A 23,035-nucleotide genomic window follows, 5' to 3' on the forward strand; every position below is an offset into this window, starting at 1 on the left:
CCTAGTGTCGAGTAGTGGTACTGATAATTTACGCTATTTCACGCGTGATTGACGCTAGATGTCACTACGAATAACTCGCATTTACCGATGTATGAAGTTACTCTTTCCTTACTTATTTATCTATGATAGTAGGTACCTACTTCGAATGTAATTTATAGGCATATGTGAGTGTGTTTAGTAAAACGTCCCATTTTTTTTGTCGGTTACCATTAAAGCGAGATTTACTTGTATCTTTATATGAATAAACAGACAACGCGGCTTTATAGCAATCCACAAAGTGGGACGTTTTCCCGTGCACACTCACATGTCATCAACAAATCATGAAATTTATAGGAATATCGTCAAACGTGAAAATCAGTGCTTCGTTTTTTGATGATTCGACGAAGCCCCGCTACGCGGGGATATTTCTTAAAAATAAGCCCCGTGTGGTGACGGGTTAAGAATTTCACCACCCCCTTTCTTCCCGTGGGTGTCGTAGAAGGCGACTATGGGATATGGGTTAAATTGTGTCGTAGGCGAGAGGCTGGCAACCTGTCACTGCAATGTCACAGTTTGGATTTCTTTCAGCCCCTTTTTGCCAAGAGTGGCACTGAAACTTAGTAGTTCATGTGCTCTGCCTACCCCTTTGTGGGATACAGGCGTGATGTGTATGTATGGTTAAAAATAAGCTTACGGACCTATTTATTGGTTTAATTAAGACTAATGAAATAACGTGGGAAATTAATGATTGGGCGGATTTTATGATCGGCCGCCGACAAATCGCTGGAACAGCCTGGGGCCTAGATCGTACATCAACAAAGCCAAACGAAAATTATGGCATGTCGTTTTGAACCCCCGACGCAAAAACGACGGGGTGTTATAAGTTTGACGTGTCTGTCTGTCTGTCTTTCGGTCTGTGTGTGTGTCTGTCTGTGGCATCGTAGCTCCCGAACGGATGAACCGATTGAAGTTGAGTTAATCGGGAGTGTTCTTAGCCATGTTTCTTGAAAATCGGTCCACTATTAGCCGCCTTTACACAGACGCTCTATCGCGCGTGATTGCGCAATCGCGTATGAAAGAATGCGCGTGTAAAGACGACGGGCGGGGAAGGGAAAGAACGCGCGATTGCGTGCGCTGGAGCGGGCGCGCAATCGCGTGGTTGAGGTTGTCTTTACACGTACGTTCATTCGCGCGCGCAAGATGGCGGACGTACGCTCGTGGACTAAATATTTAGTGGTTGAATTACTTGCTCTTTATAAATCGATACTATTAATAACAATACACAATAATAATCAGTATATCGCGCACGATCAGCCTTTACACGCACGCTGTTTTCGTTCTCAAAAACTTCGACGCGCAATCACTCGCGAAAGAACGTGAACCTTAAAAACCAACAACACGCAATCGCGCGCGGTTGAGCGCACAGGCTTAACCGCGCGCTATCCTGTACCATTGAGTAATTATTACTTCGTATAGAGGAGCTATAGCAAACAACGAACGTGTCACAGCCTGTAAGCTGAAGGCGGGGCGAGGGGGCGGGGTGTGAACCAATGGCCTGCTTCCGTAACGTCGCAAGCGCTACGATTTTACTCGGCGCTTACGACCTTTCGGTCGCGATGATGAGCCCTGCATAGAGTGCATAGATTAGAAGTCGTAGTATAGAAGTGACATGGGTTTACATGGGCATTTTTTAATTTATGACTTTCAATTAGCGTGAGTTGTTAACAAAAAACATAAATCGCTGTTAGTTTTGTAATGATAATCAAGCTTGAAATCTGTATTTAAAACTAAACTTTTTTCACGTTCTGAATTTAGATTATAGCTTAGTATAATTCACGATGTTTTTATTGAAATTCCATGCTTAATTATCGTTGCAAAACCGACAGCGATTTAACTTTTTTTAACAACTCTGTGAGTTCCAATTTTTTCAAATGCCCACATTTTTTAAAGCTGTATACGGACTGAGCGTACATGTGTACACGTAGCCGCAACTGGATATTAGTTATTTATGTGACATTTGCATAATGGTAGGCATTAAAAGATGAGTGTTGTTTTTGTTGTGTTAATAAGATAACATGAGTGTTTTAATGCCTAATTATCCACATATAACTTTATCTACATCCATGTATGTATGGGCGCGGGTTTATCGTCCCATAGAAAATTTGAATTTCGCGCGTTTTTATACTCTCATAATTTGCTTGACCGTCTACCTACCCAAATTCATTCAGGCAGGTTAGGTACTGCACTTACATTTACATACTCACATGAAATTCGACACGCGTACTTATTGAGAATCTGTTATAGACCGACATGTCGGAAAACTGTGCAATTCTGACAATAATAATTAAATAACCTCTTTTGCGTCGATAAATATATATAATTTAATGTATGATAGGAAACTTGAACTAACTTGCGATATTGTCACGTCTGCTTTTGTTGCATTTTTTACTCTTTGGTTTCAACGAAACATGGCCGCCGCAACATGGCGCTTCGGCATGAGTTTATATTGATACATTTTTTTAAAAGTAAGCGTGTTTAAACAAAAATGCAGTAAACCTACGTATGAAAAGTCACTCCTTAGCTTTTGTTAGATTTTCCTGAGCAGTCTGTGCAGTACCTCACTACACATGACGGCATTATTTAGACGAAATATTTTTCATTGCGATACGTCAATCTACCACAGCCGTTCGGCACAGACTAAGCGCGTGTGTGCTGATCAGCTCTAAGTGTTGTTACACAAAATCAAGTTGAGGTGCCCTCTCTAGTTAACATAATTACTCAAAGTCCTGTACCCGGGAACGCGCGATAGAGCGACTGTGTAAAGGCGGCTATTGTCGCGGTCGGGGGTTTTTTCAAAATTTTAATTTTGTTTTTAGGTTATCTATCAATGTATTGATATCTGAGAAAAATCATAAAACAATTTCAGTTTCGAGCGTTTTCTATCAGCTATTCTTCGTTCTTCAACTTCTGGTCAGTTCTACCATGATTACCACAGCAGCCATGACAAAAACCCCTGGTCTGGGGGCTGGGGCCAGGGTTGGCAGAACTACTGGCTCCAGACAAGCCCTAAGCCTACCAGGCGGAAGACTACCACCGTTAGACTTGTTACTCAGAGGTATTAGAGCCTTTTCTTCCGCTTCCTACCTCTTAATCTGACCTTAGACTATATTAGAGTATGCATTATAGATGTCTAAAGTGGGTGATGAACGTACGAGCAAGTTCGCGTACTTAAAGATTTCAAACCGGTTAGATCGTCGACGACTATTACGCGCGGCGGTTTTAAAGTACGCGTACTTATGGTGACACACAATCGAATAAGTTTTTTTGCAAAAAAAAAAACATTTTTGGCACAAGCTTTTATTGCCGACTGTACCTTTCTTTCAACAGTTATCTACTGCTCTTCGAGACGTTTCTAAAAACCCCTTGCTCGATGGGGATACGACGTTTCATAACAGAGTTCCTAAGGCCACCTTTCTGCTCCATCATCAGATCGGCTCCATGATACCATAATATTGCATTGTCACGTGATTTACATACTTATGTGTACGAAATTTCAGCTCAATCAGAAACCGGGAAGTGGGTCAAATTTAGCTTCTACGTTTTGACCCAAACTAACATACTAACAAGGCAAGTTGAATAAAAGCTTGTAAAAAGGTCGCCGAGCCATAAGTACGCGTACTAGTTTGCTCATATGTCTATCAGTAACGCCCGCTTAATCTCTTACACATACTTAAGTAACTGTAGCAAAAGAAAAGCATTTCGTGACATTTTGTCCGTCTTAAAAAAATGTTTATTGTTTGTGTGCGCACGAACAAATCATTGTTCTATTCTATTCTATTCAAAATAAGTCCATAGGTAACATGTGGGTCATTTTCGTAGTCGACATCTAGCGGTAAGTAGCAGAATTATCGTTACCGTTATTTGATACTAGATGGCGCTACGAAGTTAAAGTTTGCAGTTAGACAATTTGTGCGACTGATATTTTTGTTGACGCTAGACGTCGGCTGCAAAAATATTAAGCGTCCTGGTGAAAAACATCGTGTTAGTTAAAATAAATATATTTTTCAGTACAGATGGTGTTTTTTTTACGCACTAGTGCGAGAAGTGGTTCATTATATGTCAGGTCGAAACTTCGGAGGGCCATCTGTACTGAAAAACTCGTGTCGATTTAAAACACTTCCTTCGGTGGTGTTTAAATTTATCGCCACTCGTTTCGAACTATATGTCATGTTCTGCATTACATTCTAAAATTTTTAAGCTAAAAATATTGTTATACATCAGCATCACATTATACATTGCCTAAATACCCACGATTTTTCATTTCATTTCAGTACTACCACAACACCCCCCCAACCTATCATCAGAGATGTCGAAATAAGACTTGGAGAAATGACCACCCAGGCAACTAACTCCCCCACTTCGAGCCCCAGACCCATAACATTCATACAAGATGAACAGACGCCCGTCAAAGATTATAAGCCTCAAATTATATCTGACTCAAATCGTAACAATTTCCAAAGTGTAGCTGAGGATTCTGCAATAAAACCCGTGCAAACAGGAACAGATATTACAAATAAAGATGGAAAACCTGTTTTTACTGCAAATAATCCTAATAGTTTTGGAATAGCAGTAATTAACGAACAAGACACGAAAAACGACGCCAAACCTCAAGATAATATTGGAACAGATGATTTTGCACCTATAAGTACTATAGAATCTGATAGTAAACCTGTTCAAGCAGATGGAAGCCAAAAACCAGCTGATTATAGTTTCGGACTAGCAGAAGTAAACGATGGTGTGTCCGATGATTATGAAACATATTTGGCGTCTATAGACGCAGCTGATGGTACAGGGATTTTTTTTAAATATGTAAAGCACGGTCCAGACTATGCGCGCGAATCACGACACGACGCCGCGAACGCGAGTGTGGATTCGATACGCAGAAGTTACACACTTGCGTTTGCGGCGTCGCGGAGTGATTCGCGCAGGAGTTAAGCCCTCTCCAGACTATGGTATGGTATGGTGTGGACTATGGTCTGGAGCGGGCTTAACTCCTGTATGCAGTCCCCACACGAATGATATGGGCGGCTGAATTCAATTTGTCTGTTTTTTTAATTATGTTTTTGTTATGTAAGTAAGTATACTAAATCTGCGTGTAGACAATAGACATGCGATGTGATGACAATTGTGAAAGAAATGAATGACTGAATTATAATGAGTTGTGTATCGTTAAATTTTTGGGTCAATCCGCGGCAAGATTAACATGTGTAACGATTTCATGGCATGTTCCATTTATTCACGATGCAAGTTCAGTGATAATCTATCTCTAAATAAGGGTTACTTTCCCTATATAAGTAAGTATAAATATGTATATATCCTTTCATTTGCAGCTGTAGTTCAAATAAATATTCAATGAAGTCGTGACCGACATTACTCGTACTTTTATGTGGATTCACCCCGTTTGAGTTTGTTGACTGTAAATACAAGTGGTGATATTACAGAATGATTTTAAAGTCGACTTTTTGGCACAGGGACTAGTAATGAGAAGAATAACAACCCATACGTCGATGAATCCTCGAGTATGTGGCACGTGGGAATTTATAAACAGAAAGAGGAACCGTCTGAAGACTATAATTATATATGCGGAGGAACTTTGATAAGGGCTGATATTGTTATTTCAGGTAAGTTCCGGGTGTAAAAATTAAGATTTTTTTTTAATACCGCGTCGGTGGCAAACAGGTATACGGCCCGTCTGATGGAAAGCGGTCACCGTAACCTATGGATGCCTGCAAATCAAGGGGTATCACATGCGCGTTGCCGGCCCATTAAAAACTTGTACACTCCTTTTTTGAAGAACCCCATATTGTAGTTCATCGGCAATACCTCGACAGGGAGCTCATTCCACAGCCGGAGCGTTCGCGGGAGGAAATTCCTCTGAAACCGCACGGTGCGCGACCATTTAGGTTGCAAGGTGTGTGGATGAGCGCCCTGTCGATGGCGAGCGGTGCGATGATGAAACAACACACATGTGTTACTTCCATAGAGGAATAAGTAAATAAAGAGTTGTAACTCCATACATCAGTAAATGCAAGTTATTTGTAGTGACATCTAGCGTCATCCACGCGTCACTTTAAATAACTTGCATTTACTGATGTATGGAGTTACAACTCTTTCCATACTTATTGCTCTGTGGTTACTTCCGTGGGACGTAGAGTTTTCATATTGGCTGATCCAATAGAGTCTGGCTAGTGAAAGTTGAATCCAGTATTTTTTTAAACGGCAACATATTCCTGAGCATTTCTTTTTTTTTGCCACTTTTATGAAGTGTGATATTTTTGAAAAAAAAATATGTTATTTCTACTCAGAATTACTAACTTTTTCAATCCTAGTAGTTAAAAAAATTGTTTCATACGATTTTTTCTTATTTTGTTACCATTTTCCATACATGTTGTATGGGGTAACAAAAGAGGAAACAAACAAAAATGTATGGAAATTCTGGGACACTTTTTGTCTCCCAGTGAGATTGAAAGTACTCGTGATTCTGAGTACAATTGACCTAAAATTCCCTAAAACAATCAAAATTTTTTTATTGGCAAAAAAAAAAGAAATGCTCTTCTGGTATTCTGGGGATCGTTTACGATATCTGTCCGATCGATCGAAGCGATGAATCGTACCGTGAAGGGCTTAACATGGAGCTCACCAGTTCACCGGTTCGGTTTACCGGTTAAGCTTGTTCTATTAGAATATGCGCGCGAATCACGGCGCGACGCCGCGAACGCGAGTGTGGATTCGGTACGCAGAGAGATCCACGCGGCGTTGCGCCGCACAGTCTGGAGCGGACTTTGTCATTTGACATTTGCCAGTCGCTTTTCGGTGAAGGAAAACATCGTGAGGAAACCGGACTAATTCCAATAAGGTCTAGTTTACCCTTCGGGTTGGAAGGTCAGGTGGCAATCGCTTTCGTAAAAACTGGTAAAGATTTGTTGTCAAAGCGGACCCTAGGCTCCCATGAGCCGTGGCAAATGCCGGGATAACGCAAGGAGGATGAGTCTGGAGCGGACTTTAAATGCGTTTTCACATTATCCGATAGGCTTTAAGTTAGTGTATTGAATCATTTCAGCGGCGCACTGTTTCTTGTCTGCGGGGCAGCCACTACCGACCGCGCTGTTCAGTGTGGCGACGGACAAAACGTATCCTGCCTATGAGTACGCGTTAGACCCACTGGCACAGTACGCTAAGGTAAGGGCACACCTCGGACACTGGCGATCAAATATATGAAAGAGGCGCGTTCCTAGCACACAGTCTAAGCTCGTGTAGGTGAACGCGTACCATGCTTGTATGAGTGAAATATGACAGGTCGACTGCTAGCGGGTTTGACAGGCGGTAACTGTCAGGTAACCGAGAGGGGGTGGGCGGCACTTTCAGCGAGGAGTGGGAGTGGCCATACTGTACGATAGTACTCTTTATTATACTGTGGTAAGGGGATCAAACAATTAAAATATATGGTAGGCGTATCCGAACTAATATTATAAATGGGAAATTGTGTTTGTTTGTTTGTCCGCCAATGTGATTTTTTAAGTGGAGATAGTTGATGGCATAGAGTATATTGAATAGTATGGTATAGAGTTATCAGTCAAGATTTTCGAATGCAGCGCCATCTATTATTAAGTTACGACAACTTTTCATGTGAATTTCCACGCCTAAACATTCCTTGTAGCACATGAAGCATGTGGACCTTTTGAACATGGAACGCCACATATATATGGCGGGATTAAGAATAAGAATAAGAAGTGTTTATTGCCTTATACATACAATTATTAAAAAACTATTACAGTTACAACAAGATGAGTTATATCTATTAATATAGTGAGTAAAAATACATGCAGAGATAATTTTTCGTATTGGGCAAAGGGTTTCGGTCTCAGCGTGTGCCGGGACAAGATGCCCGGCGCTGGTTTTCAGACCGATCCCAGACTAAGGACGGTCGGAGAAAATTACAAAGAAAGTAGGTACAATTGCGCTCATAATTGGGTATACATAACAATTCATTAGTGCTACTACTATTATCCTATGTGACATCAGCGATTTTGCCATACAAATTTAAAAAAGAAAATAACAATCAAAATAAAAATTAAAGAGAAAATTATAAATTAAATCACATTTACATCAACGAAATTTCCAAAGAGTAGGCATCTATTATTAAATAGGTTTGATGTAACCGTTCACCATTCACATAAATAACTATTTCAACACGAAATTATTTGCCTAAAAAGATGACAGAAATAAAATTTACAAATTAACCGTAGAATGTCGTTCGCTAGTTTACAGGTTGTACAGCGACATCTAACGACATAAAACTGACCAGAGTATTACTTATACATTTTACGACAACAAGTCGTTAGCCAGTTTGCGGGGGTAACAGTGACATCTAGCGAACAACTTGCACTACGGCATATAATTGTTTTTCACGCCCTCTATCGTTGGTTTTCCTAAACATATCCTAATTACATCGGATTTACTATTTCCTTTCACTGAAAACACCGTGATTGATGGGATGAAGAGTGAAAAATAAAACAAGAAAGCATAGATGAATAAGTAAGGAACGAATTGTAACTCCATACATCAGTAAATGCGAGTGATTTGTAGTGACATCTAGCGTCAATCACGCGTCAAATAGCGTAAATTATAAGTACCCCTATTCGACACTAGGTGCCAACAGTGTTGCGTCTACCAAAAATGAAATATTAAAACAGTTTAGTTTAGTTTACAACTTACATTACAAGCAGAAGGAATTGAAAACAGAATACTGATTAATACTATTGTAATATTAGCTAAAAATTGTTAAGCATTAGACTTTTTGTTCGTCGCGACATCTATTGACAAGTAGCAGTACTGATAATTTACGCTAGTTGACGCGTGATTGACGCTAGATGTCACTACAAATAACTCGCATTTACTGATATATGGAGTTATATATTCCCTTACTTATTCATCTATGTCATAAAGTAGTCATAAATTAAACAAAGAGTAGGTATTATATAATTAGGTTATCCATACTAATATTATAAATGGGAAAGTGTGTGTGTCTGTTTGTTTGTCCGTCTTTCACGGCAAAACGGAGCGACGAATTGACGTGATTTTTTAAATGGAGATAGTTGATGGGATGGGGAGTGACATAGGCTACTTTTTGTCTCTTTCTAACGCGAGCGAAGCCGCGGGCAAAAGCTAGTAAGAAATAATTGTAATTAAAATAAGTACATAATTATACTATGTAAGTTGCTATGCCGTTACAGGATCTGTACCTGTTACATTTATATGTAATGTGTATAGTATGAATTTTCTGAGATGAACTTTTCGCTTTAGCCGTAATCTGTTAAACAAAGGCCTTTGTGTCTATTGTTCACGGCGGCTAGCTCCCGTTTAAACGGCACGTGCTATAATCTTAATGTAGTTAAAAAGCAACTATCATGATAGTAATAAGGTTCAAATCCATAATAAGCCCTTTCGGAGATAACACGTTTTGTCATCTTCAAAAAAAGTTACCTGCATACTGCAAACTGTTTAATAAATTTGAACCTTATTGCTATCATGATAGTTGCTTTTTAACTACACTGAGACTTTAGCACGTGCTGTGGAAACGGGAGCTAGCCGCCGTAAATAATAGACTACTTAAACTCCATTTTTTATCTCTTCCGTAATATTTTTGTCTGACTACTCCTTCTAAATAACCTGGTACTGTTATATGTGTATTTATTTATATATTTATGCATTTAGTTATTTATCTTTATATATGTATGTTTATGTATAATTTTTTTTTTTTTTTGCCTATATTGTGCGATAAGTTTATTTCTTCGAATTTGCTGACACCTACTGACATTATGTAAATTTATCAATTTCCGCTACCTTAAGGTTGTATGGAAGAAATCGCTCTTTAGCGGTAAGACCGCCTGTTGTTTACCTTTGTTCGTGTTTCTTCCTTGTTTTGTATTGTTGTATTTTATCAAGGTGTGCAATAAAGAGTATTGTATTGTATTGTATTGTATAATAGAAACAAATGCCTTTGTTTAACAGATTACGGCTAAAGCGAAACGTTCATCTCAGAAAATTCATACTATAATATTATTGCAATAAAGATTGATTTGATTTGCTTAGGTATCGTTCGATCTACAGTTCTACACCAATGTATGAGCAATAAGGTTTATATCTTCTGGTATATTATACCTTGTCCTATATTTACAGATACAAAACATAACGATGACAGGCTTGGTCGAGCCTCACAAGCATCTGGACCTAGCCATCGTGTATCTGATGAGGCCGTTCATATTGGGAAGCCTCAACAGGCCAGTATGCCTCAGACTCGACAGAAAATTAGAAGCCCAACAACTTGTAGAAGGAAGTGTAGGGACGGTTGGTATCATAGGTCTAAAATTAATTTGGACTAAAATTAATTAAATTGGACTAAAATTACTCTTATGTAGCTAGGTACAAGGGGACGTGTTAGTTTGCACAATACAATACAGTGCGTTAATTATCTAGATCACGGCAGTGGACGGCTTCCGCTGGACGCGTCCCCTTGTTCCTAGCTTTAAATCAATGTTGCAGATAGCAAGCTGGTCCGCAGTTGTGAGAGGTAAATGTATACTGCGACGGCACCGCTGGTTGCACCTGCCGTTCGTTAGTAATAACGTGTGTCAGCCGGAGGTGCATCGCAAAGCTATAGAGTCACAAGGGTCACAACCCTATCCACCTGGAAGCGATAGGTTCTGCGCTGGCACTGTCAACAGTGAGTAACTTTATAACCAAGGTTTATTCATAGATTGGTCCATCGGTATAAAAAAAAAAACATAAAAAGAACTTAAACTACTAAACTTAATCTAACACAATAAATATAAGAACAAAAAAAAATACAAATAAAAAACAGCGGCGCCGGACGGTAGGGTACCCAGAAAGCTGGTAGCATTGCCGCGCTGGATCGTGATGCTTATTCGCTGCGCAAGAAATGAACCAGCCCTCTGGTCACCCGTAACATCAATGAGACGCCTCGCCAGCTCCCTGAAAACAGAGTGTGCTCCGGGCCCCCAGGGTCCATGGGTCTCCAGTCTCCACTCCAAACGGCTCAAACATGCAACCAGATTCTATGATTGCACATTAACAATTTGCTTTTTATGTTTTTTTATACTTTATAATCATATTTTTCTCATTTTTTTTACTAGCCTAGTGTAGTGTTCCACTGCTGGGCAAAGGCCTCCCCTCGCTTCTTCCACTCAACCCTGTCCCTGCGTAATCCTGCCAGCGTGGATAGAATGCGTCCAAGTCATCCCGCCATCTCTTCTTCGGTCTGCCTGAACCCCGGCCTGCACCCTCTACGGTGTTCCGTGGGTCCCACTCGGTAACCATTTTGGCCCCCCGTTCAGGGAACATGCGGCAGACATGTCCAGCCCAGTTACACTTAAGCGTAGCGGTCTTGGCACCTACATATGCAACTCCATATATCATCTCTCATCTAAATATATAAAAGAAGAACTGATTGACTGACTGACATATCAACGCACAGCCGAAACCGTTGGTCCTAGAGATTTCAAATTTAGCAAGTATCATCATCCTCCTTGCGTTATCCCGGCATTTGCCACGGCTCATGGGAGCCTGGGGTCCGCTTTGACAACTAATCCCAAGATTTGGCGTAGGCACTAGTTTTTACGAAAGCGACTGCCATTAACCTTCCAACCCGAAGGGTAAACTAGACCTTATTGGAATTAGTCCGGTTTCTTCACGATGTTTCCTTCACCGAAAAGCGACTGGGAAATATCAAATGACATTTCGCTCATAAATTCCGAAAAACTCATTGGTGCGAGCCGGGGTTCGAACCCGCGACCTCCGGCACGAAAGTCGCACGTACTTACCGCTAGGCTACCAGCGCTTCAAATTTAGCAAGTAGGTTCCTTATAAGGTGTAGAGGAGCACTAAGTAAGGATTTTTCAAAATTCACATCCTAAGGGGATGAAATGGGGGTCCAAAGACAACGTTTGAATAAGATTACTTTTAGGACGCGGGCAAAGCCGCGGGAAAAAGCTGATTTAAAATATTGACATAACCCTTAAATGCATGAATTTTTATTTTAACGAGATATTAATATATGTAATAGACAATGGTTTTCTGACTCTGGGAAAAATAATAAAAAAAATATTTAAGATCGATTTTTATACTAAATCAGTGTTAGAAGTTAAATAGGCCAAATCTTATTTATATAAATATATCGTAATTGGTAAGTTTTATTTAAAAAAAAATACTACTATTAAAAAGGTACACTGTTTGTGAAACCTTTATGATAAAAGGTTTAAATATAAACTAATTACTAACTCCGAAAAAATCAGCCTATATCACATACTTACTAAAAATCGCCATCGTCCTGTTTTTTCACACTTTTCCACCATTTCATCTTAATCCTTAAATAATAAAGAGTAAATCATTCATTCATTAATCATTAAGTATATTATTTTTTCATTATTTTATGTCACAGTTTAGTTTTCTTTCAACCCCTTATTTGCCAAGAGTGGCACTGTAACTTTAGCAGTTTCATGTGCTCTGCCTACCCCTTTATGGGAAACAGGCGTGATTGTATGTTGTTATGTATGTTTTATATTATTTAATTTATTTAATTGTATATTAAATAATAATAAATAATGAATAATAATTAAGCAATAAATGTGATTTTGGATAGCTACATATCGAGCCACAGGCCATCAAATATATGATGCATATATACATCACCATGCATTTAAGGGTTTAAAAACACGTTCTTTTCTTTTTAGGCACAAATGTATGCGGTACTGACAGCGGTAATGGTATAATTTTTTTCGAAGACTCCATACCATACCTCCGCGGAGTGGCCACAAACCTGCCAGTCCCATTCTCCACTCGCGTCTTTACCAACATAGTAGACCATACGGGAGCATTGAAAGACTTCTGGAAAAACCTTACATCAGTCTACGATGTGGAAGAGTGTGAGAATATGTACAGAAGGGACCACGACGACCAAATTGGGGATGTGGAGGTACGGAACCATTCTTTGGCTGTTTGAGCCTCGTTTACATTAGGTTACACTTTGTAAAATAAAATGAGAGTCTCATCTGCGTCGATTTTATATTTTTCTCTTTGATATTGGAAAATTAAATGTCAAAGTGGAAAAAATAAAATATGTACTGTCTTGGTAAGATTTGGACTCGCACAGATCGCTAGCTCATCGGTCCTGAGCAATAAATACTAATTCTTACTTTTTAAAAAGGCTCTAGCGACATCTATCGTAAAGTTACAACACACATAGGTACTATCATAGGTACATAACACAATACTAGCCTTAGCCACAGTTGTGCAATAAAGTGGATTTGTATTGTATTGTATTGTTTATATATATTTTTTAATTTGTCCTTGTTTAAGCCTGACCCACCCAAGGAAGACAAACAAGTGTACACCGCGCAAGGTATAGGCTCCAGACCAGTGCTAGAACTGGCAGGCACCAGTGCACCCTCTTTACAATGGCACGTCGGAGTATATAGCAAGCGATGGGACCCTTACATGCAGATATGCGGCGGGTCACTTGTCACACGAGACTGTGTTATATCAGGTAATCCCTCTTACTCAGAACCAAAAAAGAACTAAATAAGGTATTGGCTTGTCACTAACTAGTGCCAGAGTGGCTCGTTACAGTAGCCCCTTCATTGCAGTGACACGTCGGAGTATATAGCAAGCGCTGGGAACCGTAAATGCAGATATTCGGCGGGTCGCTTGTCACACGAGACTGTATTATATCAGGCAATCCCTTTTACTCAGAACCAAAAAAAGAACTAAATAAGGTATTGGCTTGTCACTAGTGCCAGAGTGACTCGTTACAGTAGCCCCTTCATTGCAGTGACACGTCGGAGTATATAGCAAGCGCTGGGTACCTTACATGCAGATATGCGGCGGGTCACTTGTCACACGAGACTGTGTTATATCAGGTAATCCCTTTTACTCAGAACCAAAAAAGAACTAAATAAGGTATTGGCTTGTCACTAACTAGTGCCAGAGTGGCTCGTTACAGTAGCCCCTTCATTGCAGTGACACGTCGGAGTATACAGCAAGCGCTGGGAAACTTACATGCAGATATGCGGCGGGTCTTGTCACACGAGACTGTGTTATATCAGGTAATCCCTCTTACTCAGAACTAAATAAGGTATTGGCTGGTCACTAGTGCCAGAGTGGCTCGTTACAGTAGCCCCTTCATTGCAGTGGCACGTCGGAGTATATAGCAAGCGCTGGGAAACTTACATGCAGATATGCGGCGGGTCGCTTGTCACACGAGACTGTGTTATTTTAGGTAGACAGATAGATGATGATGGTTAGGTATTATTATTAGATCCTGTTGTCCCTCATCAGGGGCATAGGCTCTTATTAGGAAGGATTTCCACTGTTCCTGGTCCGTCGCGGCCTCCTCCAGGAGCTCCCAGCCGAGGCCCACCGAAGCGGCCTCTTTTTGCACCACTATCGGAGGTTTTCATGATCTACGCGGCCAAAACTATTTTATAGCTTAAAATGGTTACAAATAGGGTAAATGATACAAAAAATACTGTTTTTTAAATATTTGCATGGTATTTTTATTAAATTAATTGTTTACATTATTTTTCACTTATGGTACTAAGCATGTTCTTCATCTTCACTTTCTGAATAATCATTTTTCTCATTTGGCTGAGGTAATTGCAGCAGGGCGATAGTTCCTGGAAGAAACAAACGAATGATCCTTTTCTTTAAGATCCTCATGCTGCTTAGCAGGGGGTCTGAGCTTAGAAGTAGCCTATTGAATATGTCTTGATTGCAAGCTGTTCTTGAGCATTTTTTCGAGTAGTTCTGCCGATATATTCGAAAATGTTTATTTCTCGCCTCTGCTGCCTCTGCCGAAAGCTGTCCTATCAGTACTGATATGCGTGTTTTATTATAATACCTCCATGTATTACCACTTTATGAAGTGTCGGCGTCATTGGGTGCCACAGGTACAAATTACAATTCAACGTAAAGATTCAACGATTCCCGCGCATGCAGATATGCGGTGGCTCGCTTGTCAAACGTGACTTCGTTATATCAGGTAAGTGCCTTATTATCCCTTTCCCTTTTCTACCTTTCCTACTGCACATATTTTATCCGACTGTTGGCATAGACTCTACAGAAGATTAACCAAATCATGGCACTTTTAGTGCTTAAGATTTTATAGAGGCAGCAAATTTGAAAAGCGTAGGACTCACCGGCCAATTTTCTTCACGCATGTTTTCCTAAACCTTGACGTTGGCTGAATCATCAAAAAGACATAACTTTTTAACATTTACTGAAAATGTAGGGGCCAAGTTTTTTTATGTAGATAATTATTGAATCTATTATTGAATCTGAATCTTAATCTAACTCCCATCGAAAATTTGAATTTCGCGCCTTTTTATAATGCCAAGATTTGGTTAACCGTTCTTTAAACCCATTGGCAAGTGTATATTTGCATAACCAGAACGCATGTTATTTCCATAGTGGAAACTATCCCCATCTAGCGTCAATGCTGAAAATCATTCAGCATTGAACTTTTCTTTAGTCACAACATCTACTGTCAAGTATCAGTACTGATATAAATACGCTACTTGGCGCTAGATGGCGACTGCGTATATAATAAGCGTGTTAGTAAGGACACTTAAGTATGGAGTGACCAATTCTCTCTGCGTGGTCAAAAAGCGGTTCTTCTCCGAGATTACAGGGACAAAATTGTCCTCAAAACTTTGGCGGGTTGGAGGTTAGTTTAAAAATGTACCTTTAAGAAATTAAGTCTCTGTAAGTCTGTGTAAACTGCCAAAGATAGGGACATATGGAAATCGATGGAGGAGGCCTTCACCCAAAAAGGGTCTATTGCACCAGCATAATTAAATAAAAAATAATGTAGAAAAAAATGTAATAGTGCAATTAGAATAAAAGGCTTTTTTATTTTATTTTTATTCATTAAGTCTGTGTAAAAATCGTGAAAGTAAACGAATAATTCATTATACTTTCGATGTAGGCGGTCGGGGTGGTGTAGCGGTCGAACACGTCAGCCGCGTTAGCTGGAGACCCGGGTTCGATTCCCGGCTTCGCCACCAGTGGGCTTGATCGCTTTTTCTTTAGTGTATGGTATCTATTTCAGTTTATAATCATTATACTTTATAATATTATAAATGGGAAAGTGCGTGTGTCTGTTTGTTTGTCCGTCTTTCACGGCAAAACGGACGAATTGACATGATTTTTAAGTGGAGATAGTTGAAGGGATGGAGAGTGACATAGGCTACTTTTTGTCTCTTTCTAACGCGTGCGAAGCCGCGGGAAAAAGCTAGTATACTATACAAAAATGTCTCAAGAAAACCGTTGGTAAAGATTGTTGTTTGTTCCAGCGGCCCATTGCTTCTGGGACGACGTGAACGGACAGCAGGGGGCGAGCCAGTTCGCGGTGGCTGGCGGCAAGCTGTTCCGGCCGTGGAACGACACGCAGGACACATATGCGCAACACTCGGATGTGAGCAACTAGACTTAGGCTCCCCACAGACAGTCTTAAAAATTCATAATCTTAAAAAAAACTTGTATGCAATCTGACAGTTCAGATCTGTCAGTGTCTTGTCAGTGTCAGTTTGAACTGTCAGATTGCATACAAGTTTTTTTTAAGATTATGAATTTTTAAGACTGTCTGTGGGGAGCCTTAGAGTTTAGACAAATATAAAGGGCCAATACCGTTAATGTTAATTCAGCATTTCTTTTTTTTTGCCAATAATTTTTTTTTATTGTTTTAGGGAATTTTAGGTCACTTGTACTCAGAATCACGAGTACTTTCAATCTCACTGGGAGACAAAAAGTGTCCAGAATTTCCATACATTTTTGTTACTTTCCTCTTTTGTTACCCCATACAACATGTACGGATAATAGTAACAAAATAAGAAAAAATCGTATGAGACAATTTTTTTTACTACTAGTATTGAAAAGTCTAGTAATTCTGAGTAGAAATAGCATATTTTTTTTCAAAAATATCACACTTCATAAAAGTGGCAAAAAAAAGAAATGCTCAATTGACAGTTTGGCGCAAAGAAAGTAGCATAGAGTACTAGTATATTGAATAGTATGGTATAGAGTTATCAGTCAAGGTTTACGAATGCAGCGCCATCTATTATTAAGTTACGACAACTTCTCATATGACTTTCCATGCCTAAAGGTTCCTTATAGCACATAGAAATGTGGTCCCTTTAAATATGGAACGCCACATATTTATGGTGGGATTTCTAAATAGGTCATTCACCAACCAGTCACATTAATAACTATTTCAACGCTAACTTATTTGATAAAAAAGATAACAATTTAATTACTTATAATTAACCATAGAAAGTCGTTCGCTAGTTTGCAGGTGGTACAGCGACATCTAGCGCACAATTCGGACATAAAAAAATACTTATACATTTTACGACAACAAGTCGTTAGCCAGTTTGCGAGGGTAACGGTGACATCTAGCGAACAACTTGCACTACGGCATACCATTGTTTTTCACGCCCTCTATCGTTGATTTTCCTAAACATATCCTAAGTACATCGGATTTACTATTTCCTTTGACTGAAAATACCGTGATTGACGCATGTCGCTATAGATGTCCGGTAAGGGCATTAATTTGTGTGATGAGCACAGATATTTGTTCCTGAGTCATGGATGTTTTCTATGTATATAAGTATGTATTTATCTATTTAAGTATGTATATCGTCGCTTAGCACCCATAGTACAAGCTTTGCTTAGTTTGGGGCTAAGTTGATCTGTGTAAGGTGTCCTCAATATTTATTTATTATTTTATTTATTTACTTATATATTATATTGTATGGATTTCCAACTCTTCCTTTACTTATTCCTCTATGCTAATGGGACTAACTTGAATGCATCGTCACCTTGAGAGTATTTGCTCATTATGTGAGCATTTCTTTTTTTTGCCACTTTTATGAAGTGTGATATTTTTGAAAAAAAATGTGCTTTTACTACTCAGAATTACTAGTCTTTTCAATCCTAGTAATTAAAAAAATTGTCCCATACGATTTTTCTTATTTTGTTACCATTTTCCGTACATGTTGTATGGGGTAACAAAAGAGGAAAGTAACAAAAATGTATAGAAATTCTGGGACACTTTTTGTCTCCCAGTGAGATTGAAAGTACTCGTGATTCTGAGTACAATTGACCTAAAATCCCCTAAAACAATCAAATATTTTTATTGACAAAAAAAAAGAAATGCCCATGAATCCTTTTTCCGTTCGTACGCAGGTATCGGAGATAATCTTGCCAGTGCGCTTCCGCGGCGGTACCACCAGTTTCCAAGACGACATCGCCATCCTACGACTCTCAACTCCCTTCACATACGCTCCTGGCGTGCAGTCGGTGTGTGTCGACTTCAACCGGGAATTTGAAATGGAGCAGTTACAACCGGGGAATATTGGGACAGTAAGAACATCACTTAAACCACCTCTTTCAACTGATATGCTGTCTCTGTGACATTTTACCTGGTGCTTGGAGATGAAGTAGCTTCAACTGGGGAACACGAGGACGGTAAGAACACTGTTGCATACTGTTTTTCAGGATTCTATCATCATCATCCTGTCCCTGCCGGTTTCGGCCTCGGCGACTGGGTTTGTACCGGTTAGTGAGAGCGACGGTCGTGAGCTCTCAGGTGACTAACGTAGCCTATTTTTGCCATGAATGTGCGACCACACTCACTGCAGGTCAGCACCCCTCCAACGAAATTGTAATTTATGACCACTGGTGGCCTTTAACTCGTTGCGTTTCGCATCGAGATCCACTCGCCTTTGCTCTTCGAAGGCTTGCACTTTGTCTCTCCCTATATGCCTCCACTTCGGCCGATCTTGCGCCGAAGTCTCCCGTGCGACGGTTCAATGTCACATCTCCGCATGTGACGCTTCAGCACATCTTTGTAGCGCAGAAGTGAGAGTGAGTGTAGTAAGAAGGATTATATAGCCATCTTACGACTTTCAACTCCCTTCAGTCTGTGTGTGTCGACTTCAACAGGGAATTTGAGATGGAGCAACTATAACCGGGAATGTTGGAACGGTAAGAATATTCCTTTAGCTTTCAAGACGACATATCTATTCCACAACCTTCCACGGACGGATTTTACTTATTTAAACTTTATACCAAAAAAAAAATGTGCTATAGGTGAAAAACTTAAGAAAGTCACCTCTTGTATGCACGTTGTATGTGTGAGTGACGTGTTCGAATAGAGAACACATATTTAAAATTAGTAACACAAACAAAACAAACGCCTATTCGAACACGTCACTCACACATACAACAGGTGACTTTTTTAAGTTTTTCACCTATACACCTATACAACCTAGTCAACATACGACCGGACCTTACCGAGAAAAAAAAACTCTTTCTCGTGAACTGGCGTGAAAAAATTCCAAGGTCACGGTGTGGTGCAGTAGTTTGTTAACTTTGTTACCTACTTTCTAATCAATGTCATATCGCCAAACAGAAATACATACATTGTAAATACCTATGCCTTCTGCCAGATCCTCGGCTGGGGCCTGACGGAGGCGAACGGGACTCCATCGCAGCGCCTCACGTACCTGGAGCTCCCCTACGTGGCCGTGGACGAATGCTTCGCGGAGTCCGAGCCCTCCTTCCAAAAGTTCATCACTAGCGATAAGATCTGCGCCGGAGACACTGTTACTGGTAATTAATTTTGACATTTTAACACATATGTCAAAACTGAGGTTCAAAAGTGTTAAGCTTGTGTCAATTAAGAGATGGCTTCGCACTGTGATTACATGTTTTACTTTGACATTGACAGTAACTCTCTTTAATACTCGATCTACATACATACAATCACGCCTGTATCCCATATAGGGGTAGGCAGAACACATGAAACTACTAAAGCTTCAGTGCCACTCTTGGCAAATAAGGGGTTGAAAGAAAACGAAACTGTGACATTGCAGTGACAGGTTGCCAGCCTCTCGCCTACGCCACAATTTAACCCATATCCCATAGTCGCCTTCTACGACACCCACGGGGAGAAAGGGGGTGGTGAAATTCTTAACCCGTCACCACACAGGCTAATACTTGATCCTCTTTGGTATAAGCCAGCTTTAACATAATATTTTCTTCCAGGTAAAGCTCTCTGCCGCGGAGACAGCGGCGGCGGCTTCATTCTCTACTCCTTAGGCATCCCCCACCTCCACGGAGTCGCCTCCACCGCCGCTGGCAACGAGAACCTTTGCAACGCCTTCGCTCTCGCTGCCTTCACTAGTCTTTACTCTCACCGCGCGTTCCTGAGGGACAACGTGCCGGGCATAGAGAAAGAGTGTGTCAAACCAGAGACAACGACGGAGGCACAGAGAGTGAATATAGATAGGGGTGTGACGGGAGATGTGGGTAGTGTTGATACAGATAGGGTGGGTACAGTTGGTACGACGGGCACTCCGCCTGTGTATACGAATGTGCCGTATTTCCCGTATCCTAATCATTTTGTGTGCAATTGCAATTGTAAGCCTTAATTTTAGTATAATAAAATGATAAGAAAGACTGTTTTTAGTTATAATTGATGAAAAATAATAAACGTATACCTAATACCCGTTAATAATAATAATAGAGATAAGCAGCATTTGCTTGGTGGACTCTACGTGTTGGCTTCGGCTCCACGCACGCCACCCAAAGGTCCGGAATTGGTTTCCGTGATGGGAAAGACATACCTACAGAGAAACATTAATAACCTCATGATATCTTTATTAATATCAAGATTAAATTTGATTAAAGCGCAAATCTAATTAAGAAAATATGAAGAAACGCAAAAATCAAGGATATTCACATAGGATTAAATTAAATCAAATCAAAATCAAAATAATTTATTCAGCAAATAGGCCACAGGAGCACTTTTACACGTCACATGTACATATTTAGAAAATATCTAAAATTGAGTTGAAATTACAACTGATACTATTATATACTAATATAAATCTTCAAAATACTGCGAAATGTAAGTAAAACATCAGTTTTCTTACCAAAATTAGTTATTTCCGCAGTCGACATCTAGCGGCAAGTAGCACTACTAATAAATCCATAACTTGACGCTAGATGTTGTCAAATGATATGGCAAAACTTTACAACCAAGGCACGCACTTTTATTAATAGATGGCGCTATTGTTAATCTAAATTAAGTTTCGCTACTCGGCTATAGAGGGCAGTGTACTGAAAATTGTCGGGAGTGTAAACTACAGTTTGTTTTTTTCGGGTACCAACTAAAATAAGAAGTAATTTTGAAAATAACTAAGATAAATTTTATAATAGATTTCGTTATTCATTTTCAAGATCCATGTAATATTTGACTTTCGGTAATAATCGATTCATTCAAGCACTACATCTGTCATGTGTCAATGTCACTCAGCTGTCACTGTCATTGAAGTTCGCCGGTACCCTTCATACTGGTCCATACTTGTTTGTTATGTTATGATTTTCCTTAAATACAGAAAGTTATTTACTGTTTAAAACTGAGCAATGGAGCAATGGGAAGCTATAATAGAGAATTTGGAGCGTCCTCCGGATCAGTGTCACCGTACGTTCGAAAAAATATTGGAAACAGCGACCGCAATATTGAATACTGCGTCGAAACAGCTCGCCTCTTTTGAAACAGGTAAGTGAGCAGATTTTATAACGTTTTGAGGCTTAAAGAGAGTAAAAAGTGTCTTTAAACTCTTTAAAAGTCTCTGGAAAGCTCTGTTGAATTTCATCAAGCTATAAAAACGGAGTTTTCTCCTTGTAGACGTAGCCCTGAGCCTTTAAGTTTAAATAGGATTGGACCGGACACATCGGCCGTATGCCAAGCAACCTGTAGGCCATGATAAGTACTGAAAAGATACAAAAACGTAGCGCGGTATTACGGTAAACCTTTTGATCTTGAAGTCTTTTGAAAAAACAGATTATACTTTTTTGTAAAACTTTAAGCTTAGAAAATAACAATGACTATACAAGTATGTCAAAGATCCATAGAGAGAAGTGTCCTAAACATAAAATTAGTTGACAGAGTCAAAAACACAGAGATTAGAAAAAGAACAAACTTTATAGACGCGGCAAGACATATATTAAAACAAAAATACAACTGGGCAGGGCACATAGCCAGAATGAGGAACAACAGATGGACAAAAGTTGCAACATACTGGAACCCAAAAATTGGCAAGAGAAAGAAGGGGAAACCCAAAACGAGATGGGAAAAAGACATCATAGAAAAAATAGGAAAAACCTGGACAGAAATAGCTACAGACAGGCAAAAATGGAAAGAAATGCTAGATAACTACCTATCCATATTAGATTCGGAAGAGGCCTAGGTCAAAAGACCATTACGAACATAAACAGAAGAATATACATAAAAAATAAGAAAAAAAACAAATGAAACTAGTTCGTGAAAAGAAAGGCTTTAATAATAATAAATAATAATACATATATGCAGGCAACTAGCGGTCAGTGGAAAGATTGGCCTAATATTGCCAGGGATAACAGCAAGAGGGGGAGGCTTTTGCTCACAAGTTACAAAAAAACTCAATGGTTCGAGCCGCGGTTCCAACTTGTGACCTCTGCATAAAAGTTGCACACTTACCGCTAGGCCACTAGCGCTTTTCTTCCACCAGCACATTTTTTTCAAGCAGCTTTATTATTTTATTAATGAGCCTCAATTATTTGTTTATATGTGACATTATCTGGGTTAAGGGAAGGTCCCTCCCCATTGTCGGTGGCTCTTACATCCTGTGGCGTTGTATTTGTATATGAACATCACTCATAACGGCGTAAGCACCATCAACACTAAGGTCTCTTTACCCAGATAACGTCACATATTAAGAAATAAAAGTCTTGGCAAAGAATACCTTTTGGCGTAGAAACTCTAGGTCCATGGGGTCCCAGCGCGAACAAGTTGTTCACAGAAATCGCGAAGCGTCTGGTTGATGTAACTGGTCACCGAAGAGCTGGCGACTTTCTCACGTATCAGCATTGCGAT

General features: G+C 39.7%; 2 protein-coding genes across 5 annotated transcripts in view; both read left to right on the forward strand.

Moving 5' to 3' along the window:
• The window catches only part of LOC125239999 (transmembrane protease serine 9-like), a 31,156-nt gene extending 10,581 nt beyond the window's left edge, over positions 1–20,575 (forward strand). The window contains exons 3-14 of one of the 4 annotated variants that reach the window (XM_048147794.1): positions 2,906–3,094; positions 4,311–4,825; positions 5,511–5,660; positions 7,100–7,218; positions 10,219–10,386; positions 10,582–10,762; positions 12,789–13,030; positions 13,414–13,600; positions 16,407–16,528; positions 18,298–18,474; positions 19,563–19,725; positions 20,161–20,575. In XM_048147794.1, the coding sequence (XP_048003751.1) occupies positions 2,906–3,094; positions 4,311–4,825; positions 5,511–5,660; positions 7,100–7,218; positions 10,219–10,386; positions 10,582–10,762; positions 12,789–13,030; positions 13,414–13,600; positions 16,407–16,528; positions 18,298–18,474; positions 19,563–19,725; positions 20,161–20,546 (2,599 nt within the window). In that variant the 3' untranslated portion in view covers positions 20,547–20,575. The remainder of the gene's footprint in view (positions 1–2,905; positions 3,095–4,310; positions 4,826–5,510; positions 5,661–7,099; positions 7,219–10,218; positions 10,387–10,581; positions 10,763–12,788; positions 13,031–13,413; positions 13,601–16,406; positions 16,529–18,297; positions 18,475–19,562; positions 19,726–20,160) is intronic. The other 3 variants (XM_048147795.1, XM_048147796.1, XM_048147797.1) reach the window with 3 other exon arrangements.
• A 905-nt stretch (positions 20,576–21,480) lies between these two features.
• Positions 21,481–23,035, forward strand: part of LOC125240144 — a 42,112-nt gene continuing 40,557 nt past the window's right edge. Inside the window, exon 1 of the mRNA XM_048147991.1 lies at positions 21,481–21,679. Within this exon, the coding sequence (XP_048003948.1) occupies positions 21,544–21,679 (136 nt within the window). The 5' untranslated portion in view covers positions 21,481–21,543. The remainder of the gene's footprint in view (positions 21,680–23,035) is intronic.

The sequence above is a fragment of the Leguminivora glycinivorella genome, chromosome 26 (genome assembly GCF_023078275.1).
Source record: "Leguminivora glycinivorella isolate SPB_JAAS2020 chromosome 26, LegGlyc_1.1, whole genome shotgun sequence".
Taxonomy (NCBI): domain Eukaryota; kingdom Metazoa; phylum Arthropoda; class Insecta; order Lepidoptera; family Tortricidae; genus Leguminivora; species Leguminivora glycinivorella.